General features: G+C 35.1%; 1 protein-coding gene across 1 annotated transcript in view; it reads right to left on the bottom strand.

The window, feature by feature from the left end:
- The window catches only part of IMMP2L (inner mitochondrial membrane peptidase subunit 2), a 393,363-nt gene extending 379,657 nt beyond the window's left edge, over nt 1-13,706 (bottom strand). The window contains exons 1-2 of the mRNA XM_062491103.1: nt 13,572-13,706; nt 6,413-6,516 (exon numbers count right to left, since the gene is read on the bottom strand). Coding sequence (XP_062347087.1) covers nt 6,413-6,516; nt 13,572-13,706 — 239 coding nt within the window. The remainder of the gene's footprint in view (nt 1-6,412; nt 6,517-13,571) is intronic.
- Nucleotides 13,707-14,198: the final 492 nt, after the last annotated feature.

The following is a 14,198-nucleotide window of genomic DNA, read 5'->3' as shown; positions in this document are numbered from 1 at the left end:
GCGTGACTGCCCGTCATCCAGATTAGTATAAAACCTATGCTATGCTGCTCCATTTTTTTCAAAATTGCTATTGAAAAGGTAAAAATTGTCATTTGGTAAAATAAGTTTCTTCCTCTTCATTTGCCTGATCACTAAAAGGTGAAGTAAAAGTAATTACATTGAATTACTAAATCAGTGAATGTTGAGATTGAAAATAACACAGTTAACAGCAGAACAGAACCAAGCAGAACCTAGGGCCTCCTTATGTAACAATTAAGTTGCTAACACCTGATCATCCTAAAATTTGAAGATTACAACCATGTTTTCTCACATCTCACTTCCCAAAGAATCAGACACACATTTGTGTAACTTCAAATTGTTTTGATCGTTTACATCTTAATCTAGCTGAGTTGCAACACTACTATAAGTTATTCCAGTGTAAATATAGATAAGTCAATATACTTATATATACAGTACCAATTCAGGACCATCAAAACTAAAGTTGTTCTATATAGGATAATCTACAGATCTCCATTTTTAAGCATTTTGCTTCTGAGGTGGGCAAGACTAATCTCCTTCCACTTGCACTACAATGGATCTTAAAGAAACTTTACGCTACTTATCTCAGAAGTAAATTCAACCAAATACCACACTGTATCTGAGTAATTGTCATCAAGTCTCTCAATGTTGCATTTTAAATAAAACACAAAGACTACGCAATACACAGGAAAACCAAGAACATACAAACTAACAAACCAATCAAACCCAAAACCTAAAACAAATCAATGAAGTGGATTTAGTTTACTTCCAATGTAGTATTCTAATAGATACTCTAATAAATGTTCAGCAAGCAACAACTTGTTTCTAAATTCAACAGCAAGGTACTTAATTCAAAAGCAAGTCCAATAAAAAACACAACCAGAATATGAAGTTTTCACAGCACCACTTACAATTCTAATGTAGTCTTCTCAATCAATCAATACCTCTTTCACAAAGAGCAAAGGCCATCTGATTTCCTTATCATTACCTTTCCGAAAATAAGTACAGTTATTTTTAAATCTCCAACTTGAAATTTAACCACTAAACAATCTGTAAGCTATGACTTTCATTTCTGTGACTTTTTGGCCTAAAGAATGTAGCCAGACTCTTTCCAGCAGTGATTTTTGCAATTAAATCTTGTCAACTTCTTGGTCATATGCATAGGCTTTAAATGTAACAACCATAACTTCAACTGCAACAACTTCTTTCCTCCACAACTGCTCAGTTTCCACAGAAATACAATCACTGCCTATTAAACCCCTCCTGAGCACTTCATAATACAACCAAGAATCATGTACAGTATCTGGAAAGTTTCCTTAGAAAAAGGATTTTACTTCATAAATAGAAGATGCACAGCTTTCTTCCACCAACAGTATTAACACATAGTATGATACCCACACTAAGAATAAATCCTAACACAGATAATAAAAGTAGAGCTATATATTTGATTTTTATCAACAAAAGACATGAGAGGGTTGGGGCTTTTTTTTCCCCAGCTAAAGGAACAGAATAGGATAAGATTTTCTGAGGTCACTGAGGCACAGAAACTAAAGTGATTATTTAGCTTCTGTGTCAGCACAACCTCCTTTGCAGTGTCCTACCTGCCAGAAGACAGATGACTTGGTACAGAGACCTAAGTACGAACAAAAATAGAACAGAAATTGGAAGACTTAAGAAACCCAAGCAGAGGCATTCATAAAAGGTTGTCCAGTATTTTAGTCAGAAAGAGGCTTTCTTAAACATAATGCAAGAACCATTACATATTCATTCATGTTATATCTATCAGAATTTACTAGAAAACCATTTCATAATTATAACAAATTCAAGTTTGAAGCAGTTCCTGCAGTAATACCTTCTTATTGATATTTATTTTACCAAGCTAGTCTCAATAATGAAATTCCAATTAGCAATCTCCTATGAATAACATATTCAGTTTGCACCATTTGAGAACTCTTGTTTTCATCAACTAAACAAGACTACATTCCTTCAAAAATTGCATTATTCAGATTTGTGTGTATAGGTTGAAACATGTTGAACCATCACATGAAATCATCATCATAATTATCTTGTCCAGTTCTCATTTCTGAACAGATGTCTGTGAGGGACACGGCTGTAGAAACAACCTTAAGTGCAGTACTTTGATTCTACCTCTGGAATGATGACCCACACGGGATTTTTCAAAGATCAAGCTCGCATGAATGCTTAGCAGTTTACCCAAAAAAAAAAAAAAAAAAAAAAAAAAAAAAAAAGGAGTTTACTCCTTTAGGTCTGAGGAAGCAGTGACAGAAGCCATTTAATATCCCTCATAAGGAGAATAAGGATAGGAGGCAAGAAGTATGATTTGGGGATTTTTAATGCCAAGGAACTTTAGATGTAGAAAGTTGAATTTGTATTTAAAGCAATTATGCTCCTACATTAGAAAAAAAGCTGACAAAATATACAACACTTATTTCCTTATTTTTATAGCTGACCTTTAAAAACACGCTTTTAAACATACTACCCATTTAGCTATTATAGTTCATACTTTTAAAAAGCATGTTACCATTCAGAATGTACAGAACAAACAGCAGGGTTCTTCTCTTCCCCACCCCCCAATTAATTTCACATAGCTATTTTTGACACATAAGAACACATTCTAAATTCGCAGTGGAGGCACACACCTGGCAACCTATACAGAAAGCAGGTTCCTGCTCTCAGTTAAACACTGGAGAAGGTCTTCTCTCTATTGCAGATATAGCACAATCTTTAACCTCTAATTTTTGACCTCAAGGTTAAAATTAATGTATCAATGTTTTCAACCTTAAGTTTTCATCATTTGAAAAACTAAGCATCAACCTTTTTCTACATTAAGACAGGAATTCTGGAATAAAAAGATGGTATGACTGTGCAGCCAGCCAGGACAGGAGGTTTTTCCATAACAGCAACCAAAATGAGTTCTAGTCCTAGAAATCACTCTTTGACAACATCATTTTATAACAATGCCTGCATTTGTACAGAGTAAGGAAAAAATTGCATAAAAGTAAAGCTGGTAAAAAAATCCCTTAATGTGCAGTAGAAGATCTCCATGTCTATAAGTACTGGGAAGTGCAGCTTGCAGCATGTATTCCCAGGGAACTGCACGAGCTGTGCAACCCCCACTGTGACACATAGGGCTCTAGCTACAATGCTGCTGGCATTCCAACTTTACAGAGTAAAACCAGCTGAGAGAACACTACATGTCTTGTAAATTATTCTGCAATATCTGATGAAGTTCTACATAACTACTGAGATCTACCTCAGCTAAGCTCTTACAAAAGAGATGCCTGTTTCAAACAAAGTATTGAAAAATCAAGGTCTGCCTGGCAAAAAAAAGCATTCACCTTTGAAAAATAAATAATCATGTAGGACATGAGGTTTTCTCTTTGAAGACAGACGCATTTCCAAAACTAAAAATGTAACACAGTTGTTTCTTCGTTTAAATACGTTTAAGAGATGGAAAGACAGTATTCTGGTAGACAGAATAACTAAAAATATTTCATTTATTTAAAAATTATTACAGCTTTGATCTTAACTGTATTAAGTCCCAGTAATATTGCAGTATCTAAACTAAGCACTCAAGTAAGTGATCAAGTTAAGAATGATAACATTTTTCTTAATTCTGAAACAACTTAAAATAGTGAGTTCAAAAGTCACAGCATGTAACATGGAGTTCTCCTAATTCTGGTATCAATAAAAATTCGTTCAAGTTAAAGGGAAAAAAAAACTCAAAAGGCTGAGGTACCGTAACTACTTGTACAACACTAATCTACAATTAAAAAAATAATTATTTGCTAACAACTTTTTATCTCCATTGGTTTTACATGACTCTAACTTAATCTTTTTAAAGACGAATGCCATTCTAAGTATTTTGTCAAAAACAAGGTAAATGCACACGTGCACATACAGTGGCTAATTTGACAGCTGTGGTTGAGATGACTGACCAAGATGACAGATACGGGCAGTCTCCATTCAGTACCTAGTACCTTTACTAGGTATAAACACCACCAAGTACTTGGGTGTTCATTTGCAATCAAAGTCATAAAATAAATATATATACACATGTTTATCAAAACTAGATTGGACAACAGAGGAAAACCCTTGAGATCTGCAAGCAGCATCAGGATCATGACCACAGGCTCACTGATTCTCTTCTGAGGCATCCAGGATCACCAGGACTAACTCACTTCTTCGCTTTCTTCATACCATCAGAGATAGCATGTCATTCTGGATGGCTGCTGTTCCTACCACAATTCCTAAAGGGATTGTTGAGATCCCACCTAGCAATGTCCATTGTAAGTAGAAGGTCAACAGCCAAAACTTGGAGCAAAGAGATGAGTTTGAATGGCCCTAGTCATGCTGCCATGAAGGATTATCTTACTTCAGCTCTGCAGAAGACCACCTTTCCACAACCTCTAAATTATCTTCTGGTACAACTTGGCAAAGAGGAGACAGTGGACAAATGTAAAGCAGCCAACAAGGATGTAAAACAAAGGTTTACATATCCATTTGCCTACCTCAGTCACACCAACACTTCCACAACTGAATTTCTGAGAGGAATAGTAAAGGAGCACCTGATGGGAGATAAGGCATCAACAGGGAAGGCCTACCTAAATCAGACAATGAGGACCAGCAAGTAAAACTCATGTATATATAGGAGTTATAGAAACCATATGTAAACAATCAAAATTAAAAAGATAAAAGTATTAACCTGTTCATACAATAAAAGCATTGTATAGCAAAATTAAGCCTCAAAAGCTGACAAGTACAAAACCACATCTAGGTACTATATCCTGCAAGACTTTACCACACAATTAAAAAAAACATTTTAGCCAAGTAGACCAAAGCCACTTCTTACAAACCCGTATCATGAGATACTTGAAAGTTGTCACTGATAAATGTAAACATTGAAGGATATTTTAATATAAAGCTATACAATAGATTATTTTACACTGTTCAACTTCCTTTGTATTGATTTTAAAGTGCTTTTGGAGTACTCTGATCTGATTATCCGCTGGACTTCCCAAAGACTAAGAAAAACTTGCATACAGTGCATAAACACAACTTCTTCTATACAGGTGCACATAACCTCCATCAAGATTAGGGAGAAGTTTCCAAACATACAAAAATCCCCACAGCATCTAAAATACTAATTATCATGCTCAAACATCCAACAAAGTGAAAATAACCAATGCAGATAGCTCAGACAGAATCACAAATGTTCAAGTAGTATAATAGGAATGAAACTATTAATTTTGTTTTCTGATCAGACAACATGCTCTTTTTTGTTCAGTCTATTAATTACTAATCAGTTATACTGACTCCTTTAAACAATCACCAGAGCATGACTTGGGCAGAGAGATGCACACACAGGCAGAATCTCATTTTACAGCAATCATTAAGTGATCTGAAATTGGAGTCCTCTTGCAATATTATCTGTAGCAAACATGAATAAATTCATATTTGTAGCTAGACTACTTAGAGAAAATTTTACATGACAGAAAATGAGACATCACAGTGCAAATTTTAAGTGTCTAGCAAAAGCAGACTACATGAGAGAGTTGGCTTTCAGGGCTGGTAGTGAAAATTACCACTACAGTGAAGAGGTAGGCAAAAAAAAAATTGAGATAATTAAAAATTATATATGACAAAAAGGCAGGCAGATAATATGGCTTCCGAAGCCATTTCTGTTACAATCTACATATTGTGCATTTCACTCAAAACTAAAACCTTAAGCTTCAACTCTCCAAGCACATAATATGAGTACGTATTATATCCCTGCATCAGTTATGAGCACTTTGACATTCTGTTTCTATATTATATTAATGCTGAAATGGAGTTACTGTCCCCCGTTAGTCTTGAGTATTTTCAACAGAGAAACACTGCCACCTTTTGGCTTGATACACAGACCTCTCAATTTTAAATGTAAAATTATATCTTGCTCCATTTGTCCTTTATGGAGGTGGCTAAATTTTTGTGATCTGAAGTTTTATTCATTAAACATACTTCACCAGGAAGAAAAACATACAGTATTAGTCGATAAGGAAAACTGAAAATTTTTCTCATAAGTACAACCTGAAACTATATTCCTTTAATCCACATAACGTTTTATCTGTTTTTTATCTCACAACTCTTTGTTCTTGGCAGTTTTGGTACAGAGACACACAAGACCTCTTACATTCCATCCCTTTCAAGTAAAAACTTAGTAATACATTCTTTGAACACCTGAGTTTTGAAAAACAGATTATAGAAATACCAATAATGTACTATAAAAATGTTAAGTTCCTTGTTCATGTATATACCTACATTACTGTACATGAAACACCAACGGTTCAACGTCTACATAAGCATGTATTGAAATGCATGCAAAATTACTTACACTAGTGACACAATGTCCCCACGCTGTACATCATAATTTCTAATGCTCCAGTGGTTTAAGAGTACTACATCAGATGCTTGTCTTCCCCCAGGATTCAAAGAAGGCTGAAAGAAAGGGAGAAAAATAGATCTACCTTTCCTTTATCAATCTTCTGCCTAAATCTCTTTCCATCAACAGGTAAAACCCATTAAAATTAGTAAAAACATACCCACTTATAGTAAGAGGCTAAGAATCTGTTGTATTAGAGGAAATACATTAGAAACATTTCTTTATTAAATGGCCTATCAAATATCATTAATTTACGACAAACTCTAGTTTACATCTTTCAATGCACTACTGCATGTAAATCAGATCACATAGGATACATACCTATGGCAAGCCTGATGAAAAGAAGAGACTGCTGTTATTACTTAGCATTTAATATTAAAATCAAAGGTAAACCAAGTAACTAATTACAAGGGAAAACAAAAAAAACTAAACAAGCTTTTTGCAGGCATCTTACAATTTATAAAAGCATAATGCACTAAAAATGAAGTATGTACTTGTAGCAATACTAACCTCAGCATTCTTTGCAAAGGGGAAAAACAAGCCCTATACCTACAGCACACACTGACACTGGCAATAAATGTGGGCCTTCCATAACAGCACACAAAAAGACGTGAATCAAAATAACCAAGTAATTAATGTATAATTAGGAAGTACATCAATTTCCCCAAATTTATTTGGTGTGATACAATACAAAATCAGGATATCAATGCTGGGTTGGAGTAAACTCTTGGGAAAGGGCAGAGGAAGGAAGAAGCCCACCACAGTACTGTCTTTACTTATGTTTACAAGGTTTACTTTAAAACAGGGACTCTTTTCACTCAACAGAAATTATTTTCGAGTATTCCAGACTGAAGTTATATAATAGTTTATTTCTCAGAAAGCTTTTTCAGAGTCTCCAAACAACTACAGTATCTCCCAAGTTGGCCAAGAGATAACCACTAATGTAGATTCCAGAGTTAGGTAACATATGCAATAAAGCACATTGTGTTGAAATTAGGCTACTCATCTTTGTACAATGACTGCAACACCAGCTAAAAAAATTGTTGTTGCAGAAGAGGCATTTATACTATAACTTGAACTATCACATAAACCACTGGACTTTCACTGCTGATAGTCCCCTCACCAAACTGATGGCAGCTCTGATAAGTAAACCAACAGGGAAACTGAAATTAACTCTTCTCAACACTAGTAATTATACAGTGTCAAATTTCATTCTATTGTTATTCAGTAAACTTTGCCCTCAAATAAAATTAAATATTATTTATTTTTAACTTCAAAAGCAATTTAGAAGTGCTGATTTCTCCTTACTACAGTTTCTCATTCAACATTGCTAAACAGACTAGTTGACATAGTTCAAGTGGGATTTGTGAAAAATTAGTTTTCCAAGATGCAAGAGAAAGTGTCAGAGTTAAGTTGAGATAGACAGGGCTGGCATTCCCACCAGTCCATTTTTCACAAACTCTACATGCCTTTTTCTCATCAAACTTCTTACCTTACAACTCCCAATGCCTCTCTTGGGTACTCTAACTCTTTGCTTTATTGGCAGCTTCACACAGTACTGATTCCTTGTCTTGCAGGCAGTTCCATGCAACTCTGACTCCTTCTGCATGACTGGCTAACCCCAAGCTGTCCCTTTCCAGGCTGCCTAACCCTGTCTCTCACACAACACCTTCTTACCTTATCTGTCCCTTACCACCTTATAGCACAGCCAGCAGCCTCCTTCTCTTACTCCAGCAGACCCCGCCAGTCTCAACTCCAACTGCAAGTGCCTGTAACTAGTCCCCACTAACACACACCTTTATAACCCCAAACTGATTGGTGAGACACAGATGCTTCCACTCCTTAGTAATCAGAAGAGCTGCAAGTCATTGGGGAAGATTCCCTCCTGCACTATCCTTTCAGCCTAGCTCTCCACAATGAAGTAGTAGGGTCCTTAGTAGGTGTAAGTCACAGTAAGCAATATGATAGGTCAAAAGAATAAATGTGGTACAGAGAGGGGAAGGGATATGACAACGTTTAGATAAAGAGCAAATGAGGCTAGTTACATGTTGGGCTACAGGCAAATTTCTAGTTGGGTAAATAAGGGGATCAAAGCAGATCACTTTAGCATCCATAGAGATAAGGTCTGAATCTAAGTTATAAATATATTAATGCTCATTGCTGTTTTATTTACTAGACTCAATGCACTGCAAGAAACAGATAAATGAAAACCAGGAGCTAATTAGCAGTTATTTTATTATTAATTTTTAATCAGGATTCCCAGAATTATTTGTCACCTTTACAGCATTTTCCACCAAAGGATCAAATATTTACATACAAGTGACTTAGATACAAATTCACAAACAATTCAGTCATTCTCCCTTTGCCAAATGCAGATAACATAGGGGCCAGAAGCTTACAACACTACTAAGTAGAAAGCAGAAGCCAATCTTACAAAGCAGGAATCATACACATGACATATTCTCTCAAAGCAAACTCCTTAGTACTCCAAAGGTATCTGCCTTAAAAGGCCAAAAAGAGAAGAACGAAACAAATAGAAACTTTAAACCATTGTTCCAAAAGATAATGTATCTCATAGCTGACACTTAGAAAATATCTAAATGGGTGTTCACACACTTCTTGCACCAACATCTTACAGAGAAATACACCATGTAGTTACAGTATTGCCCTAGTTGGACTATCCCAGTTGACTCCTATTTTTTTCTGCATTTAAACAAAGGAAATGCCTTAGAACTTAAAGATATTTAGATATTTCATAAGCTTTTTTAACTTAAAGCACTCTAAATGCATTTTTAACAATACCTGACCTCATTTTGACATCCAGGGTGGATATCCAACTCATTACACATTAGAACTGTGTTTGAGAAAAATACAACAGTGTAGGCTTTTTTTCTTCTCTCTCAGAAAAAAACCTGATAAATGTTCAGACAATACTATTTTGTTAGAAGAAACTGAAGGAAAACTATTCATTTGCATCAACAATCACTATTGTCTATTTTAAAAAATACAAGGTGAAATCCTTTGGCAAGCCTTTCTCTACTGTAAATAACACAAATTGAGTATACACACAAGTATAAAAACAAACAAGTATAGAAACAATACAACTTGTTCATCATGATATTTTAACTAGCAGTAAGGTTTCAGGTCTAGCAAATCAAAATACAGCTTCTACAAAAGGAGTCAACAAATAGGGTCACAAGGGCTTTTCATAAGAAACAGAATGACACAGAGACTTCTTCCTTCTAGTCTGAAGCATTGTAATTTCTTTGCTCGAGTTTTTGGCATAAAAGCCTGCTTCAAATGAGGCACACAGGTCTTAATTTAAACTGTGGTGCAGAAGCCACAAAACATTACTCCTTCCAATTACTAACTAATCTAATGCTAAAAGCATGCAAATTGAGATCCCTAGCCAAATGATGAAGCCTCATAGGACATGAGGTTCCGCAAGTACGAGGGTAAAAACATGCCCTTTTGCTATAAATAATGATTAACTTGATAGTTGTTATGCTGCTAGCAAAGGTCACAACTTACTTGCTTGTAGCTTGGGGAACACAAAGAATATTCACATGAGCTTACAGGCTTAGGTACAGTAATCCTAATAATAAAGTTAGGAGAATCTGCCACAGAATAATTACAACTGCTATTATGCATAATGGAATAGAACATTCAATAATGTTTGCTGCATAAATACGAGTGCTTCATCAGAGATCACTGGTCAGGCTACTTCCTATAATTATTGCTATTGAACTGTTTGTAATAGAACTTGCATACAAAGCTGCATATACACTGTCATCTTCTATCCCACTTGAAAACAGTCCTTTTGATTTAATGAATTTAAAAATGTATATATCCATGAGGGATATATCCTTTATATATCCTTTTCCACATCTTTATGTATGAAGAGCTTGTAATACCAGACAAGCAATGAAACTCAAAAAAATAACATAAACCAATACCAAGATGTCTACATGACAAAAAACATTTAAAAGTATACAGCCCACACTACAAGAAATCACACACAAAAAAAAATCCACAATAAGCCACTAAAAAATCTTATTGCCAATTATTTGTATCACTTACATTTGATGTTGCGAACAGATTACAACTCACTAGAAACCCTCTATTAGTAGAATGCTAGCTGAGCACATCCATCTAAAATCCTAAGAAACAAAACTACATCATTTGATGGTTAAAAAACCCAGGAAACTTGGAAATAAAATAGAAGGTAATGAAACTATTAAAACTGTTAAAATTATAAACTGCAGTAGTTCACTGTTATTCCCTATAGGTTAGAGTTAATATACATATACACTGAACTCAGCACAAGTGAAATTACAACAGGTGGCTGAAAGTACTGACAAATACAAAATCAGCTTGAGACAATAGAACACATGAAGTCAGTCTTAATTGACTGGGTCAGAAAAAAATGTATTTCCATTAGAAGCTTTATTCATATGCTTGCCAGGGTGTCAAAAAATTGTTCTCGTCATCAGAAACTACAAAGCAGCAGTAAGGCTGGTCCAGAACAAAAGGAGAAAGTGTAGGGGAAGAGAGAGTGCACAGCAGAGAACAAGAGCAGGAGAGCAAACATGACACAGAGAAATGTATTTCTTGCTTCTTGTCAAAACTTTTAATTTCAGGCTCAGCAGGAGCCAGAATTATGAGTAGGTAAAGCCAGTTAGACATTTTAGAGGTCTATTATAAACAAATTCTTGGGAATCTTACCATGACATCAAATTGGGACAATAAGGTATTACTAGAAGCATGTGATTGAAGGATACATGCTGACTACAAACTGACTGAACTTCAGTCTTCCTCATACCTATGGCTTTCAGATATGTTTGACATAGATCACTCTCCAAAGAACACAGCTAATAGACAGAATTGCAACATGACCAGTACTCCTTCAAGGTACTCTTAAAGAGAGGGATATATTCCTTATAATTGTGTCCCTGTCAGACTGGCTTAGATGTCTAATAAATCTTGGCAAGGAAATTAGTATTTTATTAAAAGCACTAGGATTTTTTTTCCTCAATCTGAAAAATGGCCATATGCATAGGTTTAAAACAAACCTCTATTTCAGTTCTGTTTCGGAATAAAACCAGAGAGTTTTACAGATACTGAGGTGTCAGTAAAATTATAAATGCCAGCTTTCAAGCTATCCATTTTTCAATCAACAGAGGGAATATTTAGTTAGCAGATACAACAAGGGAAAAGCTTCAATTTTAATAATCCAGTGAATATTCCCTTTGTCAAGTTGAATAAATCTAAGCAAATAACTGCAGTGCTTTTCAAATCTTCCATGGATAAACCACAGTCAGCTGCGTGCTCTTCGAGTGAGTAGAGAAGCAACACTCCAAAACAACGCCAGAGCACTCTCAAACACTTGGGTCTGACTTCAAAGAAAACATAAAACTGAGGTATTAATCAGAGGGGCACAACAGACTTGTGGAGAGGGAAATCTAAGAAATTTCTTTCCAGCTACTGAAGCAAAACTATTAAGCAATAATGGATGTCAAACAGAACACTACATCAGAGGCAGAAAAGATCAAACAATGAATGGCGATGTGGCATGCTAAAAAAACCAACACCTCAAAATTCAAATGTTCAGGTCACACTCACTAGTAGCAAAAAAAAAAACCAAAAAGCAGAAACAAGGACAGAAAACCAAAACCAGAAAATCCAGCATGAATCTGCATCTTGAATGCTCCATGTTACCTTAGACCTGCAGCCAAGGCAAAAAAAAATGGAAAGATGGAAAACAGGGGAGTTGCACTTATCTGGCTGGTTTTGTACTTCTCTAGATGCTATGCTATATATTTGAATTTCTCCTATTTGAAGACAGTAAAAAGATACCAAAACTGTTTTTCAGAGTTTTCTCCTTTTCAGTGCAAATTTCTGTCTCGGCAACTGCAAGCCCTGAGATTCTCCTCTCTTTCACTGGTCATCAATGATATTCAGAATAACATCTATGAAAAAGGCAAAGATAACTTACGTTACACCTAGCTTTTGGCCTTGGATTGTAGAATTACTGGAGTAAGATGATTTTACTTTCATCTCTGTTCTTGATGTGAGAGCTGCCTGCTGAGATTTCTTGACAGAGTTTAAACATCAGATTACAGACTGCCACAAAAGACACAATTCCACCTTGCCATCCCCTCCTCCCCACCACCTGCTTTTTAGAACATTAAACATAAATCAGCCAAGTGCAGGTTCAAGCCTGAGTTTTCTAGCCCACGTGTAAATTCTTCATAATTCAAACTCCAGGAGCTGGTCTTGATTGCTGTGAAACCTCTCTTCAAAATTCTGAGCTTATTAAGACAATCAGAAAAGAGAGCTTGACATCCAAGAATCAAATCCTTACTCTCTGCTAATTGGAATGTTGCAACATTGGAACAAAATACATCATAGTAGTCAGTGTTGATACATAGCAATGTGCAGTGCATATGATTTAAAATGCAAAGTAACAAAATGGAAATTTTCTATCTACATTAAAATATAGCTTTTTCAAAATCAAATAAACAATGAAAATGAAATAGTGTTCTTGAGAATTTATCATCTAAATGTTACACATCCTATTTATATTTACTTGCTTATGCTGTTAAACATTCAATATAACCAAAGTAAAAACAGTGAATTCATACCTATTTCCTGATAAACATAAGCAATATTAGTAGGTTCATGACACTTTCAGTATTTTTCCCTGCAATGGTGCCAAATGTGTTCATTAGTAAGAACAAGTATAGCAAGAAACAGTTTTGCCATACAGTTACTATAGTGTAGCTACTAAAAATTAATAACGCCTGTTTGTGAGTCATCAACTGAACACCAAGAGACAAATTTGCTCCAAATATTTCTAAATGCTTAAGAAGATATCAAAACAATCTATCACTATTTCTCCATGTATTTTCCTTTTACTGACCCAGAATTTTGGGATGTTTTGTTTTCAAAATTTTTCTTTCACATCACAAAATATTTAACAAAGTAGAAATTAAACTATTCCATACTAGAATGTCATTTAATAGCAATTGATAAAATGATTTTTTTTCACCTTGCTATTATCAGTGGAGAGCCACCTTTCCCGACAGACATAAGATATTTCCAGCAATACCTGCATTGATGCTCCTTCCACTCTTGCAACACAGGCAACTCGGTCCAGGAAAGTCACAGTTACAGGAACAGCAACAAAGAAACCTTTAAGAAAGGCTTTAATGTATCTCTTCCCCAAACCCTGAGCCTGTGCCATAATCTGAAAAACATGACAGAAAGAGAAAAACTGTTATAAAACAAATTTGAAGTAACATCAACATGTAGCAATTGAACATGGAACAATTAAAAATAAATGTATTATCTGTTAGAGTCTCACAATATCCAGAGCGGAAAAAAATTGAGTGGAAACATGTGAAAGGAAAAAAACCCCAAACCAACAAACCAGAAATCTTCATCAGATTTTAAACATCTATTCTACAGAACAGAGCTTGATATTTCACATATACCCTTTAGCTAATTTGAACATAGCTTGTGTTCCTGTACTAACAGAAGTACATGATAAAAATGACTGAATGTGACAGGTAAACAAGAAGAAAAGTGATGCAACAAAACAAAATACAATAATGCATTTTGGAAAAAAAAAATAAGCACTGAAAATAATTTCCTCTCCATACACTGGTATTTATTAATTTTTCACCCCCAAATGTGGATTGTGATAAGCAAAGCTATTTGCAACACATCACCTTTT

Source organism: Cinclus cinclus, chromosome 4, assembly GCF_963662255.1.
Source record: "Cinclus cinclus chromosome 4, bCinCin1.1, whole genome shotgun sequence".
NCBI classification, from domain to species: Eukaryota; Metazoa; Chordata; class Aves; order Passeriformes; family Cinclidae; genus Cinclus; species Cinclus cinclus.
The sequence above is the reverse complement of the archived record's forward strand: the minus strand, read 5'-3'. Positions and strand labels throughout refer to the sequence as shown.